This window comes from Arachis duranensis, chromosome 3 (assembly GCF_000817695.3).
Source record: "Arachis duranensis cultivar V14167 chromosome 3, aradu.V14167.gnm2.J7QH, whole genome shotgun sequence".
In the NCBI taxonomy this organism is placed as follows: domain Eukaryota; kingdom Viridiplantae; phylum Streptophyta; class Magnoliopsida; order Fabales; family Fabaceae; genus Arachis; species Arachis duranensis.
In genome coordinates this window covers 18976032-18995207 of record NC_029774.3, presented here as the reverse complement: position 1 = coordinate 18995207, position 19176 = coordinate 18976032, and the positions used below count along the sequence as shown (strand labels likewise).

The 19176-nt window shown below is 33.2% G+C and overlaps 1 protein-coding gene across 1 annotated transcript; it reads left to right on the top strand.

Moving 5' to 3' along the window:
- The first annotated feature begins 761 nt into the window (after positions 1 to 761).
- Positions 762 to 6578, top strand: LOC107477841 (formin-like protein 3). The gene is made up of 6 exons (XM_016097921.3): positions 762 to 1441; positions 2177 to 2606; positions 2981 to 3545; positions 3956 to 4149; positions 4455 to 4690; positions 5026 to 6578. Exons 1-6 carry the CDS (start codon positions 1304 to 1306, stop codon positions 5950 to 5952), a joined length of 2490 nt encoding a protein of 829 aa, XP_015953407.1. The 5' UTR covers positions 762 to 1303; the 3' UTR covers positions 5953 to 6578.
- The last annotated feature ends 12598 nt before the right edge of the window (positions 6579 to 19176 follow it).

The following is a 19176-nucleotide window of genomic DNA, read 5'->3' as shown; positions in this document are numbered from 1 at the left end:
AAAATATGGATTGATCATATATATACATATTTATATTTATAATTAAATTCTATAAATATTATAATCAAATTAGATTTATATTTATAATTAAAATATGGATAAAACTATAAAAGTATAGTAGTGATTAATTTTTTTATTTATAAAATATTTGATTATTGTACTATAAAATTTTAATTATTTTACTGATCAATAATCAATTTGCTAAAAAGTATATAAAATATACAAACATTTAATATCTGATTTAGAAAATATTTTTAATACAAAAAATACAAATATAGTTCCTTTTTTTTGTGTCTAAATATAGTTCCTTTTAATTTATTATATGTTATTAGATTAAGAGAATATTTGATACCTTTATCAAATACTTATTCAAATATTACATTGAAATAAAAGAAAAATTAAATGCTTTTATTATTTTAATATGTTTATACTCTTACAACAGTATGTTTATATATTCATATAATATCTATCTTCATTATCCAATAATAATAATAACAATGATGATGATGATTTTCCTTAACAGCCATAATATTAATAATCTAGACAAAAATTACACACATTATGGAGGGTAGGAAAGCAAAAGATGAATAAAAAACATAGCTGTCATAGCGTCATGACTGTCATCCCATTTTTATTTGTTATTTTTTTTGTGAATATTTCTCTTTTGACTTTTAACACTATGAATACATAGTTGTCTTTTTCTTCTTCATTCCTCCCTCCCCCCCTCTCTCTCTCTCCTTTGATGCCCCTTGGCCCAGCTCCTTCCAAAACACCAGAAATCCTCGAATGAACAAAATCTTCAACCATCCAAATTTTTGCACTTGAATAGCAAATTAACATTTGGTTTTTCAATTATCAACCGACAAAACACAAAAATCACATTCATACCATTGCATGAATTGGTTTACATTCATTCAATTGGTTTAACTTCTTTCCCCCAGCTAGACTTTATATTATTAATCATACATATATATCTTCTTCATCTTTATTCTGCTTCATCAAATTCTAACACTCGTTTCATGTCCATGTGATTATACATTATTGTATAGTCACATTCCAATAACCTTTTCTATCTTATGTTTCTATGATCCAACCTTCGTGGGTTTTTGGAGAATCTTGAGTAATCTACGAAGGTTGGAGATAATTAATTGATACATACATATATTTCTTTGGAAACTGTAAAGCCTAAAGCGTATTTGAGAAAGCGCAAGTTTGTTGTATAATTTTTTTTTTCACGTCCAATGAGAGATAATAATGAGAAAAAAGTTTTACATGTTTTGGATTGGTGAATTTGGAAGAAAAAATGGAGTTGACAAGACCTGGCTATGCCGTAATTTATGTCATTCTACTTTGCGCATTGGCACAAGGGGGCTCAGAGGGGAAGAGGGGCGAGGACGATGATTTTTCTCCATCATCGTTACTTGTACACACAACACAACAGGTTTTGAATTGTTTCTCTCTTTAATTTCTTTATTCATCATCATATCATGCATGATTTTTAATTCCTTGCTATTCATCATCATGAATATTGCATTAGACTATATATTTCATGTGTTTAATTAAGAACAATATTGAGTTTTGATGTTTTAGTATTTGGCTAATTTCATGCCAACTAGGTCTTGTATTAGGAAGCTTTGTTTTTTATTTTCCCTGCATGCTATGATGTCAATTTCCTTCACAACATGATTTTTAGGGGTATTATGTTCTTCAAAAACATGATAGTATGTCTTGTTATAGATGGTGATTATTCATACAATAAATTGTGAGACCTTTCTGTTCTGTAAAATCTCACTTACTAACATCAGAGTATTTGTCCATGTTATGTGCTATTAATTATATGACAACTTAGTTGGAGTTTTGAAACATGATTAATTTAAGAATAAGTATTTTACTTTTGTACAACTAATTCATTATAGTATTTTGAATCTGAAATCATCTTTACACACTTATGTCTTATATCTTCTCTATCATTAGATTTTATTAAGTGTAAAAACTGATCACATTAATTTGAGTCTATAACTATCATTGGCATTTTCCTTTATACATATAGATTTTAGCTAATATGTATTTTAAAACACATAATAAGATTATTATTATTAGTGAAAAATTTTAAATTTTTCTTTTAAGAAATACTTGAAAATTTAACCTTTTTTTATATTTTTAATGGTTTATGCAGGCCGAGATAGTGCCAAAACATAGAAAAGAATTGACAAAGAACATTGAAGGCAAAGAGTTGGACTTACATGCAAAAGAAGAGAGCAATGACATTAGGCCAATACTTTTCAGACAAAACAACACAAACAAAGCAACAAAATCAAACCAAACTATTGATCCACCAACACCACAACCACAGTCATCGCCACCGCGACGATCTCATCGGCTCCTTGCCGCTTCTAGATCTCTAACAGAGAGTAGTGATCCTGTAACTTCTCCTCCACCTAATAAAAATGAAGATGACAAACAACCAAAAACGACGGTTCATGGTGCTGCTGCTGTATCAGGAATTCTAATGGCACTTGGGGTGTCCTTTTGCTATAGACAGGTCAAAACCAACAAAGAGGAAAAAGAAGATATACTAATATTAACCTCAAAGGATTATGCTGGCGGTATGAAACCTTATGCTTAATTAATTAGCTTTTAGGAAAAGGGTTAAATCATCATTTATCCTCCATTACTTTCCAACTTTGATTCATATTTTATTAGAGTCACATTGCAATTTAGTAAAAGATATCATTTGCACCATTTCATAATATTAGAGTATCTCACATTGCAGTTTCTCAGTAAAAAAGAAAGAGGTATGATACTTGATTTATACACCAGTTCTGCATGTAATAGTTTATTTTCTAAAATTTCTTCTTGTAACTAACGTTACAAGATTAGTTTATTCCGACATATATGTACAAATTTCTTATTATGTAGTATATATTTTACTGTTATTGAGATCGAATATTTAAGTTCTTCATTCAATATAATTATTTAGGTTCACCAAAGATTGTTCGTTTGGGAGATAATACTGAACTTAACAAGCATAATAAGGAAGAAGAATCTGTTACAGATAACAATGAAAAGAAAACTTCTGATGATGATGCTAAGAATGAAGGTAGCAACACTACCTCAGAAGTTGAGACAACAGCACCATTACAAGTTGTGGAACATGTAGTTGAATTTGCACCAGGCCCACCACAACCACCACCACCGCCACCAACTCGATCAGCTCCACTACCTCCCCCGGCCCCACGGGCCCCTCCACCGCCGGTCCCCCCACGGGGCCACGGTCCGCCACCACCACCGCCTCCAAGGCTACCCGGTAAGGGCCCTCGGGCGCCACCGCCGCCGCCTTTAAGAGGAGGGCGAGGAACAAGTCATCCTCCACCTGTTCCTTCAAGACCGTTGTCTAAAAGATTTAGAAATGTTGCTAGAGTAGATAGCTTTACTGAGGTCCCTGATCCTGCAAAGCCTAAACTAAAGCCATTTTTCTGGGACAAGGTTAATGCAAAATCTGATCAAGCAATGGTGTGGCACAAAATCAGCGGAGGTTCATTCGTGTAAGTAACATTACTCAGTTTGAAATAATTTAATTTTGATCCACTTCTACAAAAATAGTTACCTTTTGTATCGACAGCATAAATGATCATTTAAAAAAATGGATATGATTGAACGACTGCGTAAATATTAAAATTAAAATGAATTAAAAAAACAAAAATATATTGTTTCTATGTTGTTGTTTTGAAAATAGAATCTATGTGCAGGCTAAGTGATTAAAAATCTATTGAATGAGAAATTTTAATCACTTAAAGAAGTCATGTGAGTTTATGCTTTAATTTTGACCATTGATGTAATATTAAGGGTCCAAATGTTAATCATTTCTATCTCAATATAAATAATTAATATCATGTGATACTCATTTTTCATGTGTACTAATATGATCGTACTTATCTTCATGGCAACTTACCAGATTCAATGAGGAACAGATGGAGTTTCTATTTGGTTGCGCAAACCATAACAAAAATGAACGCAAAAAGGATTCACCACAAATTGATACAGCACAACTTGTTCAGATTATTGACAAGAAAAAAGCACAGAATTTGTCAATTCTTTTGAAAGCTTTGAATGTGACAACAGAGGAAGTTGTTGATGCCATTAAAGAAGGTGAATCAACTTCTTTCGAATGAGACCTAAGTATACCTCAGAATTTATCATTGCTTCCAAGTAAACGGAATTTTGAAACGGATGGAGTGTTAAAAGTTAAATGCATAAGGAATTCCCTTCTGAATTGATTTAGCATTAAAAATATAAAAATAAACATCAAAAGAATTTATGTTTATCATTAAACCATTATGACTTTTTCTTAACAAAGGAACTCAACACAATAAAGTAGAGTTTATTACAATAAACTATAATGATCTATAGCTCATAGCAAAAAACTAATTATAATAATATGTTGGTTGAATCAGGTAATGAGCTTCCTATTGAGCTCATGCAGACACTGGTGAAGATGGCGCCGACATCCGACGAAGAATTGAAGCTTAGGTTATATACAGGACCCCTTTCTGATCTTGGCCCTGCAGAGAAGTTTCTCAAAGTCTTGGTTGATATTCCATTTGCTTTCAGACGCATTGAATGTTTGATTTTCATGTGTACCCTTCAAGAAGAGTCCTCAACTATGAGGGAGTATTTCACAACATTAGAGGTGAACTTGACTACTTAAGATTCTTTTCTTTCATTTTGAATTTCAATTTTTATTTTAATTTTATCTTCTTAGCTTTATTATAAAGTATAATAGCTATAAGCAGAATTCAAGTGGAATGAAATGTGATGTTTATAAATTAAGATTTCTGAGTTAGAGAAGTTTGTGAATTTGATTATTACTTTCAATTCGAAGGCTAGAAATTAAGCATTGCACTTCATGCTTTTATGATAAGACTGAATAACATTTAGATTGTTTTTAGGTCAAGATAGATTGGTTTGAATTTTTGTTTTCAGTTTCTACATGCTTATCTTATGATTCTTGCATCTGAATGGCAGGTTGCTTGCAAGAAACTTGTAAAAAGTAGGCTATTCTTGAAGCTTCTAGAAGCAGTTCTTAAAACCGGCAACCGAATGAACGACGGAACGTACCGCGGCGGCGCGCAAGCATTCAAGCTGGACACACTCTTGAAGCTATCAGACGTGAAAGGAACAGATGGGAAGACGACGCTGCTGCACTTCGTTGTTCAAGAAATCATTCGATCCGAGGGAGTTAGAGCTCTAAGAACGGCGAAAGAAAGCGGAAGCATGCCAAACTTGGAAACAGAGGATTCTTCTGAAGAAAACTACCGAAGCCTCGGCATTGAAGTAGTTTCAGGCCTAAGCACTGAGCTATTGGACGTGAGAATGGCGGCGTTAATAGACGGCGATTTGATCAGTTCTACGGTGGCGAAACTCAGCCACTCGCTTTCCAAGACTCGAGAGTTTCTTGACACCGAGATGAAGAACGTTCAAGAAGACGGCGAGTTCCGATCTTGCATGGAGAGGTTTCTGGAGAAGGCGACATCGGAAGTGGCTTGGTTGATTGAGGAGGAGAAGAGGATAACGGAACTTGTTAAGGGAACTGCAGATTATTTTCACGGTAATTCAGGGAAAGAAGAAGGGCTTAGATTGTTCGCCGTTGTCCGCGATTTCTTGTTCATATTGGATAAGGTGTGCAAGGAGGTGAAGGAAACAAACGTTAAAGAGGCAAAGATTAATGCTGCTTCAAAGATTAATAATAATAACAATAATAATAGTAATGTTAAAGAGTCTTCACCATCAGTGACGCCGTCTTCTACCACGGAAGCTCAACAGCAAAATTCAGGGCCTTCTGAACTTCATAGGAGATTGTTTCCTGCTATTGTCCAGAGGAGAGTGGATGATGATTCTAGCTCTGATGATGACTACGACGATGATGACGATAATAACAAAATTTCTCCATAACTTTGGTGTGTATCTAGTTATATATATATGTGCAGGTGCAACTGGTTTTGGTTTGAAAGTGGATTGTGCTACTTTCTGTCAAGAACTATCTCTCCCAAAAATTTAACTAGAAGTGGGTACTTTTATATCTGATACAATTCTTCATGCAAGAGCTTCTTTGCTTGAAACATGAACAATGCACAGGTCCATTCATATCTCTGCTGATATTCTTTTATTTATTTATTTATTTAACTTAAAAGAATGAGAATGGTAAAGATCAAATTCTAGATCTTTTGATGATAAAGACTTTAATATAAATTATGTACCTCTTACTAATAGTTAAGCTTTGGGAGAGATAGTTCTTGATGATGTTTTTGTTTTTTTTCTTTTTTATTTTTGACCGAGAGTTGTTTAGAGTGTGTTTGATATGAAGAGGAGAATAGGAAGGAAATTTTCATAAATTAGATATAATCGATGAAATTTCAACCCCATTTTGTAGTGAAGTACCAAACACGACTCAATACTGCCTCAAACTCATGGCAAGGAAACAGAAGCCCTTGAGTTGATATAAAACGGAATTTCTATGTGATATAAAGTTTTTAATTTAAGAAAGGGGCATGTATTTTGTCATTGTTTGTTAAGGTGAATATCCTGATCAATTTTAGTTTTGTAATGTCTATTTTCTGTAGCAGTGTTCCTTATAAAAATTGTTTGAGCACTGTGGGGTTTCATTTTAACATTTAACGGAGAAGAAAATATACATATAATTAACAAAAATGTAATTTTGATGTATTATAAATGTAAAATATTTTATACGTGTATCCAATTACATAACAATATGTGAGAAAAAATAATTACCTTTTACATTACTTGTGTGAATAGGGCTGGCAATGGATAGATAGGGTAAGATTTGGACTCTACCATAATCTTACTCGCAAATTGAAAATTTTTTTAAAATTTTATCCTATCCTACCCACGTGTTAAGAATCTCTCAATCCTAACTATACCCACCCTCTAAGGTTCTAAATCCTATCCTACCCGCAGAAAATTAAATTTTTTCAAACAAATATAAAATTTAATCATTTTAAATTTCATACATATTAATAAAAAATTGAGTAAACCTAATTTAAGAAATGGCGTTAGAATTTCTGAATTCACTTAGTGTAATATGTGATATCTCAATATGAATTTTATTTTTATTTTAGGCTAACTTTATAAAAGAAATAAATGTATTATGTTAGTAAATTAAACAGCTAGCTTAATAGTTATTACAAATTTGGGTTAAGTACGATTTTGGTCTCTAACGTAGAGGTCGAAAATTTATTTTATTTTCGACCTTTTTTAACAACAAAATAGTCCCAAAGGTTTTAGTTTGTTTTAAAATTATCATTTTTACCAAATTTTTTATTTTTATTACCAAATTACACTTAATAAAAAAATTTAAAAGATTAAAAAAGAAAGAAAACATGTAAAGGAAAAAATGGGAAAGAAAAAACGCGAAGGGAGAAAGGGGGGTTCGAGAAGAAGAGGGGGAAGGGAAGGGGAGAGGTCCTCGCCGCCGCCGCCGCTGCTCCTCATCATCCGGTCCTCGTCGTCTCCACTGAATCTCACCACCAGATCTCGCTGCTGCTCCTCTTCCTGGCTCGACGTTTCTGCTCTTCCACCTCGCTTGGTCGCTGCTCCTTGCTGTTTTTTAGTTTTTTCTGGTTCTGCTGTTTCTGCTTCTGATTATCAATTCTTTTGGTTTCTGTTATTTTGTTATTGTTCTTTTGATTTCATTATCCATTATTTTTTCTGAGTTCTGAGTTCTGGGTATTTTTTTGAGTTCTGGGTTCTCAGGTTTTGAGTTTTGATGATGATGATGATTTTCTGAGTTCTGGGTTCTTATTGTTCTTTTGTTGTTGTTGTTCTTGTGTTTGTAGCTGCTTTTGTTGTTGTTGTTCTTTTGATTCCATTGTTGTTCTTTGTTTCTGGTCATTGGTGTTGCTTCTGTTCTGCTTCAGCTTCTGTTCTGCTTCAGCTTCTGGTTCAGCTTTTGCATTTGGTTGATTTTGAGGAAGAATGAGGAAGGGTATTTTCGTTCAAAGGACGATTTTAAAATAAACTGAAACCTTTGAGACCATTTTGTAGCGACAAAAGGCCGAAAACGAAATAAATTTTTGGCCTCTATGTTAGGGACCAAAATCGTACTTAACCCTACAAATTTTTATAAAGTGGAGGTTGTGGGTTCAACACTCACTTCTTTCACTATATATAGGAGTGCGGGACCCACAAGCAAACCCACACAATTCTCTACCCTACCCGTAGCGAGTCAGGTAGACTATCTTCTTCGAACGGGTTAGTTCGGATTAAATATCCACAGGTAGGATATGTTTTTCCAACTCTACGTGTGAATGGCTTAGATGACTGAGTAAAATATTTTATATAAAATTAAACACTAATTAACAAAGGGAAAAATGTTTTGGAGTTGATTTGTATGAAAATTTTGTTATAGAAATAAGGACGTGTGATAACTGAGAAATTATTAGATGCTTTGTAAAAAGAAAAAGATGCTATAGTAGTATAATGCTCAATTAATTAAATATATTAATTTGTAAGTTGTGTTTATGATAAATAATTTATAACATAGAAGGTAATGTAATATTAGAAGAGTAAACTATAATATTCTGCTAGGGTTTTCTGTGTCGCCATTGCTAGGGTTCAGTCTTACTGTCGTTGTTGGGCTTGCACTCTTCTCTCTCATCGTCTCTATGCATAAGTTTGCTTTCTCTCCAGCATTGCGGGGCCTAGGCTTGGGTTCTCTCCATATGCTTGCTACACCCTCGTCATTGGGCAAGGGTTCCACTGCTCCTCCATTGATGTTATTCACCCGCTGCCTTCTCTCTACCGTCACGCGTCCAGGCGCTGGTTCTCTTCCCGTGCTTCTTCTCTGATTCTCTTTAGAAAGAAAGAATGGGAAGTAACCCGACAATTGCGTTAAAGGAGCACTCTTCCCAAGAGAAAGACCTTTTTTATGAAGTATCAAGAAGGCCAAACCAAATGAAGATGAAGTCTTTCTAGATGTAGAGATTGAGCCTATAGAGGCTAGGGATGCTGAGAATATATAGGTGGAGAAAAAAAACTCTACGAAAGTTGTGATGGATTTGGTCACTGAAGAGTATATACCAATTGCAGTTGCGAACAAAACAGATTTTCGCACTGAGGCGTGCTTGTATAAGGATAGTTTGCTTTGAGATGGAATTGGAATGGTGCTATCACAGGAAGATATCTACCAACTAGTGGCTAAAGATTATAACTAATGTGAGACTAAGGATATGCTGTATGAGGTACAGATTCTGTTCAATTCAAAACCTATAGTGGAGGGGTCATACGAAGAGTACGAGAATTAGTGTAGACCATGGAATTTCTCACTAATCGTTAAATCACTTGGAAAACCCTTGGTTATTTGGGCAATAGAGTCTTGGGTGAATAAAGTTTGGTCTTGGAATGGAGAGGTATCATTGGAAATTTTTTTTGTTCAGTTTACGGATGAAGGAGATTACCGACATACACTATTTGAAGGATCTTAGTAACTAGCAGATCATTATCTTTTGGTGCAGCGTTGGAGACCCTTATTTCAACCGTCTGAAAAGCCAGTACAAAAATTAGCAGTGTGGGTGAGAAATTTGAAAATTTCAATAGAATTGTATACTAAAATATTTCTCTGGAGAGCAAGAGGAAAAATTGGTATAATGTTGAAGATAGACCAAAACACTTCCATTCACTCTAGAGAAAAGTTTGTGCGCTTGTGCATCAAAATTGATCTCTGACAAAAGTTGGTACTAGCAATTCAGGCATTGGGATGAGACTTTAGAGTTGAATACGAAGAATTGCACTTGATATGCTTTGATTGTGGCAAGTATGACCATATATTAGAAGCTTGTCAAGAAGAAAATTAGGGGAAAATAGTTCAGTTATCATCAGGGTTGACTGAAGCCCTAATTGTTTATCCTCAACTGGAAGGAGTGGATAATTCTAGTGTGGTTTAAAATTCCTTAAATTCAGATGCCCAACCATAAGGACTACATATGCAAATTCCTAAAATTCAGAAGTTGGAGTTAATACAAAGATAGCTGAAGTTTCTAGTACGTTTGGGCCATGGATATTAGTAAAAAAGGCTTAACAAACACCGACTCGCAATAAGGTCACTACGGACCTAGGACAAAAAAAGGCGTATAGCTCTGGATCACGCTTTAAAATTTTGGAGAATAAGGAGGCTTGTGTCTCAGATTATGTTCAAGCGCCAAAAATAGATAGAAGGGCCAAATAACCTCAAGCCAATCTCCCGAGTGGATAAGAGAAATAACCTCCCCAAAAAATGGGCCTTGCTAGTAAAAGCCAACCTCAGGTCGGTCAAAAGAAAAGTAAAGGTGTAAAGAATAATAGCATAGATGTGAGAAAAGGAAGCACTCAAAGTTCAAAGGCTACAACAAAGAAGGACAAGGAAGTGGTTACCTCTATTTAAACAGAGGTTTTGAAGAAAAAACAAGACTATTGGGTGACACTAAAAATACTTAAACATGAAAGAAATTGAGTGGGAGATGATGCATTAGCTTTGGGAGGTATCCTGTATGTTCAAACACATTTGTCATCCCAGGAAGAGACTAACAAGAGACTAGCAACACTTTGCGAATTGTCTCTTAGGATGTCGGTTGCAAGATATGGGATTTCATGGCCAACCTTTCAATTGGCAAAAAGGGGCAATTAAAAAAAGACTAGATAGATATATTGTAAACGATGCATGATCCCAAAGATTTAATTAGATAGTGATGAAACACTTTCCGAAATTAAAGTTAGACCATGGTCTAATTCTTCTTCATTTTGGTGAGCCAACTGGTGGATCTTCTTCTTGGCCTTTTAGATTTATTGTAGCTTGGCAAACACATGCTAAATTTAAGAATTTGTTGGAAAAGTAACTAGCAGAAAAATAGGCCCTTAAATTAAAATATTTCAAAGTTTATAACGACAGCCAAGCATTGGAACTGAGATGTATTTAGAAAATTTTCAAAAGAAAAACACGGCTATTTGCTAGATTGGATGGCATTGTTGTTGCTCTTCAGTTAGAGGTAAACCCTTTCCTAGACATTTGCAGTCCTTTCTGTGGAAGAAACAGGAGACAGTGTTTATTTAAGAAGAAATCTACTAGAAGCAGTGCTCAAGATGAATAACTATGAAGACAAAAATACCTCCTACTTCCATGGTATTACAACTTCTAGAAGGAGGAGAAATAAAGTGACTATGTTGAAAAATAATGAAGGGATATGAATAGATGATTCCCAACAACTAAAATCTTTTAGCATAACACTTTTGTAATTTATACACAGAAGATATGCCTTATGAGAAGTTAGAGGCTCCTAGTTTGTTTCCTTCGCTGACTGATGAGGAGAGAAGTATTCTAGACATTATGGTTACTGATGAAGAGATTTCTTCGTCCCTCTTTGCTATGGATGCTTGGAAAGCTTCAGAACTTGATAACCTATCTCCGATGTTCTATCAGAGCAACTGAAACTCAGTTAAATAGTCATTTGCAGAGTGGGTGAAAAAAGTTTTAATTGATCATGAGAAAATCAAGACAGTCAATAACACATTCATCTCCCCTATTCCAAAAAGGGACAATAAAAAATCTTTCAGTCAGTTCAGGTCAATTGGATTATGTAATGCCACGTACAAACTGATCACCAAAATCATTTCTCACAGGCTCAAAGCAATTATACCGAAGCTTATTAGTCCTTCTTAGTACAGTTTTGCTCCGCGAAGGCAGAGCACGGATAATATTTTAATTTCTCAAAAAGTTATTCACACGATGAGGACAAAGAAAGGCCATGTTGGATATATGGCAATCAAGATTGACCTAGAGAAGGCATATGACAGATTAAATTGGTAATTTATCAAAGATACTCTCATTGAAGTTGGTCTGCAAGAGAAGTTGATTAATCTAATTGTAAATGCTACACTTCAATAGAAATGGAAGTCCTTTGGAATGAAACCCCATCTAGTTCCTTCCTTTTGAATAGAGGTATCAGACAGAAAGATTCTATGTCCCCTTACCTATTTATATTATGCATGGAGAGATTATCTCAAATCATCTCGGTAGGAGGCACAATGATCAATTATAAAGAATCTTAAATGGTAGAAATCGAGACAAATCTGAATCTCTCTAATTTCTAAAACTACGCAGATGTGCTGTGATGCACCACTATTTCGTGGTACATCTTGTGCTTGATTTAGTAGATTTTATCCACTATTCTTACACTTATTCATAGAATTCGCATGTTTTACATTTTTCTTCCTGATTTTGTGCTATGATTGAAAACATGCTTCTTTGGCCTTAATTCCGCTCATTTTAATCCTCTCTTATTACCATTCGATGCCGTGATATGTGTGTTAAGTATTTTCAGATATTACAAGACAGGAATGGCTTAGAGGATGGAAAAGAAGCATGCAAAAGTGGAAGGAATACAAGAAGCTGAAGGAACTGCAAAGCTGTCAGCCCTAACCTCTTCGCACTCAAATGAATATAACTTGAGATACAAAGGTCCAAATGAAACGATTCTAGTTGTGTCGGAAAGCTAACATCTGGGGCTTCGCAACGACATATAATTTGCCATAATTTATCTGGCGTTTAGGGACACGCACGTGCAAAGCACGCGTATGCATGGATATTGTAGAGACAAGCGACATGAGTCGCGACCTGCACGTATCAGAATTCACCCCCAGCAATTTCTGGGCTGTTTTTGACCTAGTTCTCGGTCCAGAAATACAGATTAGAGGCTGCAGAGTGGGAAAATCATGGAGAGACTTCTTATTATTCACAATTTTAGGTTTGAGATGTAGTTTTCTAGAGAAAAAGGCTCTCTCCTCTCTTTAGGTTTTAGGATTTAGGATTTCTCTTAGTTTTAGGCTTATTTCTTCTCAATTTCAGGTTCAATGTTCCTTTAATTTAGTTTCTCTTCTCCTTTTATTTATTTTATTACTTTAGTTCATCTTCTTATCTTGTCAATTTATTAATGCAAAGAGTATTTTTCTATTTAATTTCTTTATTTGCTGATTATTTTTAATTATGTTCAATTACCATGTCAATGGAGTAGGCTCCAACTTGGCTTTGAAGTCGATTAATATTTGGAGACCCTTGAGTTGGAATATTCAAGAGTTAAATTGTAATTGGGTTTGTTGTTGGCTGGCTCTCTAGTCACTAGCCCTAATCCTTCCCAAGGGAGAGGATTAGGACTTGTGAATAGAAGTTGGCTCTCAACTTATTTGACTTCCCTTCATTCGTTGGGGGTCAACTAAGTAGAAACAACAACCTATTACTATCAATCTTGGGAAATCCAACAAGGACAGAACTTTCGATTAATCTTCTCCTTGCCAAGAGCTTTTCTAGTCATTTAATTTTCATTACCATTTACTATTCTTGCTTCTTATCTTAAAAACCCCAAAAATATACTTTTCCATAACCAATTATAAGCACATTTCCTTGTAATTCCTTTGAGAGACGACTCGATGTTTAAATACTTTGGTTATCAATTTTATTAGGGGTTTGTTACTTGTGACAACCAAAATTTTTGCACGAAAGGATTCTTTGTTGGTTTAGAAGCTATACTTTCAATGAGAATATAATTGTGAATTCTTTACCATGCAAAAATCCGATCGTCAAAATGGCGCCGTTGCCGGAGAATTGCAAATGTGTGCCTTATTATTGGTTATTGTAAATATTTACTTTTTGCTTGTTTGCTAGTTTTTGTTAGTTTAGGAATTAGTTGCTTATTTTTGCTAGTTTTTGGTTTATATTTTCTTTAGCTACTATGTACTCTCACCCCTTTGGCTATGAGCGAATTTGTGCCTCGAGCACAATACCAGCCCCAGTTCAGCATAACTCTCAGGCAAAATAAGGTTTGACATTGATTATCCCAACCATGCGGATGCGCCAAGGGCGCGGATGCGTGGGTTGCCAAAAGTGGAAACGGCGCGCACGCGTACAGTACGCATGCGCGTGGGCTGGATTGTGCCTAAGGTACGTTGCTTGCCCAGCTCTCGCGCCACTCTCTGTTCAATCTAACCCAAGTCGCATTTATAAGGGACGCGGACGCGCACTAGGCGTTGGCGCGTCGATCCCTTTTTTTTAAAATAAATGCAGAATGCATGTGAAGATGCATAATGAATGAATGAACACTAATAAAAATAGAATAAATTAAAACTAAGAACAAAACAAAATTAAATAAAGCTAAGACTGAAAAAGAATGGTCCTACCATGGTGGGTTGTCTCCCACCTAGCACTTTTAGTTAAAGTCATTAAGTTGGACATTTGGTGAGCTCCTTGTTAGGGTGGCTTACGCTTGAACTCTTCCAGGAATCCCCACTAATATTTGTAATTCCAATAGCCTCTGGGATCCCTAACTAGGCGCATAACGCCTTCAAGCAAGTTGAAGTAGGTGACAAGGCCCCAAGAGTGTTGATTGCTAGAATGAATTCCGGGGCCCCAAACCTTGCTTTTGCACCCATCTTTCTGTTGATCACCATTGTTCCAACCGAGTGGCAAGCAATCTGAATTCTCACTGAAGCGGCCAAACAACTTTCTAGACCCATTCAATCAAGCTCTACACCAACCTTTGCATTTCAACTTAGAGCATACAACCATAGTGAACCTTGCATGACAGCTCCTATCACTTACCATCTCCCTCTTACGCTTAATGCCACAAAGAGCTCTAAGTTGACCATCCGTCTCCAGTAGCCCATATTCAAGTGGGAAAGTAAAGGTTAAGGGCAAGAATTTTAGCCATTTGGATGTTGTATTGGATGGTAGTGGCTTTGGGAGAGGTGTTTCCAATGATTATGCAAGCTCCACTCTCTTGTGCTCTTCCTTGACAACTTCCACCTCTTTGCCAACTTCTTCAATTTCAACCTCTTCCTTTTGGTAGATTTCTTCTAATTCAATCTCTTCTTTATTGCTCACCAAGGACATAGGAGAGGGTTCAATTGTAGATAATGATTCATCAACATGAAGACTTGCTCCATGATCATCTTCACCAAGGGAACTTGTTTCTTGATTTATTCTATCCAATTCTTCATATAGAACATGTCTTGGAGGTTGTGCACTATCCTCATCAACATCAATTTCAATCTTCTTGGGGAAATATTCCACAGCTCTAGATTCCCATGGGGGTTTAGCATCTCCTAAGTCTCCAACCACGTCTTCCTCTTCAACTATTGCGGCTTCCTCCACTTGTTCCAATACAAAGTCACATTTCTCATTGTCTACTGGAGTTTCTGGTGTCTCCTTCATGCTACGCTCTTTATTAGATTCTCCACATGTAGCTATGGGGTTCCTTGAGTGTCCAACTATTGGGAGGTCAATCGATTTATCGCTTGCTCTAATTGATGAAGAGTTACATGAAATTGATCCACTATTTCCTCGAGAAGGTCCCTTGGCTCTTGTCCCTCTCGGGTAACGTGATAGGGATCATATGACTCATGGATCAATGGATATGGAGAAGGTGTATATGAAGAAGGTGGCTCTCGGGAGTAATTAGATTGGAATTGGGGTGGCTCTGTATATGGATCATATAGCTCATAAGGTGGTTGGTATGGTAGGCAAGGGTTAAGGTCATAAGGTGGTGTTTGGTAACACGGGACTTGTGAGTATGGTGGTCTAAGGTTATGTTGAGAAGAGGGTCCATAGGTATGGTGTGGTGGGTGTTGAGTGTCACGAAAAGGTCCACTATAACCATTGTCTTGGTATGCATCATGGAATGGTCATTGCTTGTAGTAAGTTGGTGGAGGTTGTTGCCAAGAGAGTTGTCTATAAATGTCTTTATTGATAGAAAATTTTTCTCCAAATTTCGATCTTTTAAATCTGCCACAACTAAAACACCCATAAAAGGGGACTCCACAAAAGAAAAGAATATTAACTATTAGAAGGTTATTAAAAATTAGATCTCTAAAAACAAGATTGAAAACATAGACAGAGATAAGAAAAATGAAAACAGAAGAAGAAAAAAATAGAAAGAAAAGGATAAAATTGAAGAATAGAAATGAGGTAGGAAGAGAAAGAAAGAAAAAGAAATAGGTGAAAAGTGAAAACTTTTAAAAGTAGTGGTTTGAAGGAGAGGAGGGAGAGTGGAGGGCCACCGCTATCAAGATAGGAGTGGCAACTACAGTCCTCTTATAGAAGTTGACTGTGTGTTACCAAGAGAAAGAAAAGAATTTTTACCAACAAAAAAAAAGAGATTTTTTTTATAAAAAGATACATATTGTTTAAAAAGAGGTTTAAGTTGATTCTTCATTTTAAGGGATGTGCTACGGTGAGGAAGCAATTTTTTTTCTTCACTTGTTGAACGTATGTGGACAAACGTATAAACGAACGCGTGTGGTGTGTGTATTGATGAAGAAAGACAAAATCTGTAAACGGTCAAATCTGTGTTGCATGTTGATAAAAAAGGATTAATCAAATAAAATTGATTAATAGTTAATGTTGTTAATTAAAGTTGTGGACTTTTTTTACTGGACTTCTAATGTTTTTGTTAACTGGTTGGTCTTCAGTTGATTGTTGTTGGTTTTGGCCATGAAAATGTGATAATTTATTTGTTTCACATAAAAGTTATGCTTGAGTGAATATAAATTAAAAATATAAATTTAGTTTGATAAAAAAATGTTTCACACAGAACAATGTAGAAAATGTTATTGAAATTAAAAATTAAATAGATTGAATTTAAATTAATAATTTAATGAGATTTAATTTGATAAAAATAAATGTACTGATATTATTATAATTGTATAATTAATTATGTTCATTTGTAAATAATTATTTTTTTGTTTTGGAAATAATTATTTTTTGTAATATACATAAGAAAAAAAAAATAAATCTTTTATCTTTATAGTAATACAAATAGGGAGTTTTTATTATGTTAACATGACACTCATACATTAAGTTTAAAAATTATTTGCTTAGGTGTTGTCACTAAAAATTTTTAAAATTTTATTTATAAATTATAAATTACTATTTTCTTAGATTGTCACTTTTTGATTTTTTAAATATGCGTTATTAGGTTATTAGATATTTAGTTTTAAATATAATTAAACTAATTTAAAAAATTATTTATAAATTATTTACTTAGATTGGTATTTTTTAAATTTTTAAATTATAGTTACATTTTATTTTTATTATATAATTATTACTCTTTTATTTAAAGAAAAAACAAATAAATTATAATTTCCGAAGAAACTAAGTTCACATAATAACTAATATGGATTTAAACCAATGTATCGATATGCACATATTTCTGGAATCATCAAGTATCTTATAATATGGATTTAGTTTTGTAAATTTTGACACTTTCTATACTCCTGAATATGATTACACCTAATTGGTTGGTAAGTTTATTGTTTTAGAAAAAATAAATTTATTGATAAATTTATTTATTTTATCAATTTTTTCTTAGTAAACTTATTGACAACAAACTCTTTTTATCATTTTAAGTTATTTGTTTAGGTTGTTACGTTTTAAATTTTAAGTTATTTGTATTTTATTCTTTTAAATTATAATTTATTATTTATTTAGGTTGTTATTTTTTTATTTTAAGTTATTTGCTTAGGTTATTTTGCTTAGGTTGTTATTTTTTAAAGGTTTAATTACTTTGTTGGTCCCTATAGTTTCACCAAATTTTTAATTAGATCCCTATACTTTTTTTCTTTCAATTGGGTCCCTACATTGCTTTAATTTTGTAATTAAGTCCTTTCTAGTGTAAAAAATATTAGAGTTAACTGAATATTTCTTCTCAAATTGAAGATATTTATAATTAAATCTTTAACCGCATGTATTTTGGTAAAAATATTATGTTAAGTTTAATATTTTTAACATGAAAAGGACGTAATTACAAAATTAAAAATAGTGTAGGGACCCAATTGAAAAGAAAAAAAGTATAGGGACCTAATTAAAAATTTGGTAAAACTATAGGGACTAACAGAGTAATTAAACCTTTAAAAAATAACAATCTAAGCAAAATAACCTAAGTAGATAACTTAAAATAAAAAAATAACAACCTAAATAAATAATAAATTATAATTTAAAAGAATAAAATACAAATAACTTAAAATTAAAAAAAGTAACAACCTAAGCAAATAATTTAAAATAATTAAACGAGTTTGTTGTCAATAAGTTTGCAAAGAAAAAAATCGATAAAATAAATAAATTTATTAATGAATTTATTTTTTCTAAAACAATAAACTTACCAACCAATTAGGTGTAATCAAATTCAAGAACATTGAGAGTGTCAAAACTCACAAAACTAAATCCATATTATGAGGTTGACGATTCCAAAAGTTTGTGCATATCGATACGTTGGTTTAAATCCATATTAGTTATTATGTGAACTTAATTTCTTCGAAAATTATAATTTGTAAATAAAAGAGTAATATTATTATAATTAAAGTAAAATGTAACTATAATTTAAACATTTAAAAGTAAGTTTTTAAGTAAATAATTTATAAATAATTTTTTAAATTAGTTTAATCATATTAAAAACTAAATATCTAATAACCTAATAAAGCATATTTAGAAATTTAAAAAGTAACAATCTAAGAAAATAATAATTTATAATTTATAAATAAAATTTTAAAAATTTCTAGTGACAACACCTAAGTAAATAATTTTTAAATTTAATGTATGAGCGTCATGTTAACATAATAAAAATTCCATATTTATATTACTATATATAAAGATAAAAGATTTGATTTTTTTTTCTTATGTATATTACAAAAAATAATTATTTTCAAAAAATAATTATTTACAAATGAACATAATTAATTATACGATAAAAATAATATCGGTACGTTTATTTTTATCAAATTGAATCCCATCAAATTATTAATTTAAATTCAATCTATTTAATTTTTAATTTCAATAACACTTCCTACATTGTTATGTGTGAAAATTTTTTTATCAAACTAAATTCATATTTTTAATTTACATTCAGTTATTTTTTTTAAGCCTAATTTTCACATGAAATAAATAATTATCACATTTTCATGGCCAAAACTAGCAACAATCAGCTGAAGACCAACCAATTAACAAAAACATTCTAGGTCCAATAAAAAAAGACCACAACTTTAATTAATATTAACCATTAATCAATTTTATTTGATTAATCATTTTCGATCAACAAACAACACAGATTTGACCGCTTCCAGATTTTGTCTTTCAAAACACACACC